The sequence below is a fragment of the Nestor notabilis genome, unplaced genomic scaffold (assembly GCF_000696875.1).
Source record: "Nestor notabilis isolate BGI_N333 unplaced genomic scaffold, ASM69687v1 scaffold3220, whole genome shotgun sequence".
Classification (NCBI taxonomy): domain Eukaryota; kingdom Metazoa; phylum Chordata; class Aves; order Psittaciformes; family Psittacidae; genus Nestor; species Nestor notabilis.
This window is the reverse complement of record NW_009909535.1, coordinates 41,956-42,784: the sequence shown is the minus strand read 5'-3', so window position 1 is coordinate 42,784 and position 829 is coordinate 41,956. Positions and strand designations below refer to the sequence as shown.

At 62.6% G+C, this 829-nt stretch overlaps 1 protein-coding gene across 1 annotated transcript in view; it reads right to left on the bottom strand.

Moving 5' to 3' along the window:
- Nucleotides 1-669: 669 nt before the first annotated feature.
- LOC104413772 (phosphofurin acidic cluster sorting protein 1-like) overlaps nt 670-829 on the bottom strand; it is a gene marked incomplete at its 5' end in the record, with an annotated part of 18,276 nt that continues 18,116 nt past the window's right edge. Inside the window, 1 exon segment of the mRNA XM_010024897.1 lies at nt 670-785. Coding sequence (XP_010023199.1) covers nt 670-785 — 116 coding nt within the window.

The window sequence follows — 829 nt, the reverse complement described above, 5'->3', positions numbered from 1 at the left end:
CTGCAGCTCAGCCCTGTAGGGCAGGACCAGGCCCAGCAGCGTGGGGCTGGCAAGGGGCAGTGTGGTGCTAGGGGGCCCTGCTCAGCACCTCTTCTCCCATGAGCAATCCTGCTGGTTCCAGCACCAGGAACCTGCCTGGGCCCAGCCCAGCTGGGGTCCCGGCGCGCCAGGAGCGGACCTGGGCAGAGCGGGGCCCACAGCCCTTCCTGGATCCTTTGTCCCAGGCTGCTGTTGGGGGTCACGGGAGGCAGATGGCATGGTGCCCTGGCTGGTGTTGGAGGGTGCATGGCCCCAGTCTCACTGGCCTCACCTTCGCAGGTCTTGGCTCACAGGGAGCAGTGCAGGTTTGGGATCTCCTGCTGCAGAGCGGGCAGGGCGTGGGACGCAGAAGAGAGGGGACAAGAGCAAGTCCATCTCCCTGTCTCCTCCTGCGACCCTCCACAGCTCCATCCCAGGGCTGCCCCACCTCTCACACACTCTTCGAATAGCCAAAGATGCCCACGGGGAGGTACTTGACGTGTGTTGGCCACTGTGCTGCCAGCTGGAAAAACTTCACATCGTTCCACTCCACCCCATCTATGGAGACTGAGATGAGAAGGTGCAGTGAGGCCCATCTCCCTGTCTCCTCCTGCGACCCTCCACAGCTCCATCCCAGGGCTGCCCCACCTCTCACACACTCTTCGAATAGCCAAAGATGCCCACGGGGAGGTACTTGACGTGTGTTGGCCACTGTGCTGCCAGCTGGAAAAACTTCACATCGTTCCACTCCACCCCATCTATGGAGACTGAGATGAGAAGGTGCAGTGAGGCGCCGCCCCCCCACAGACAG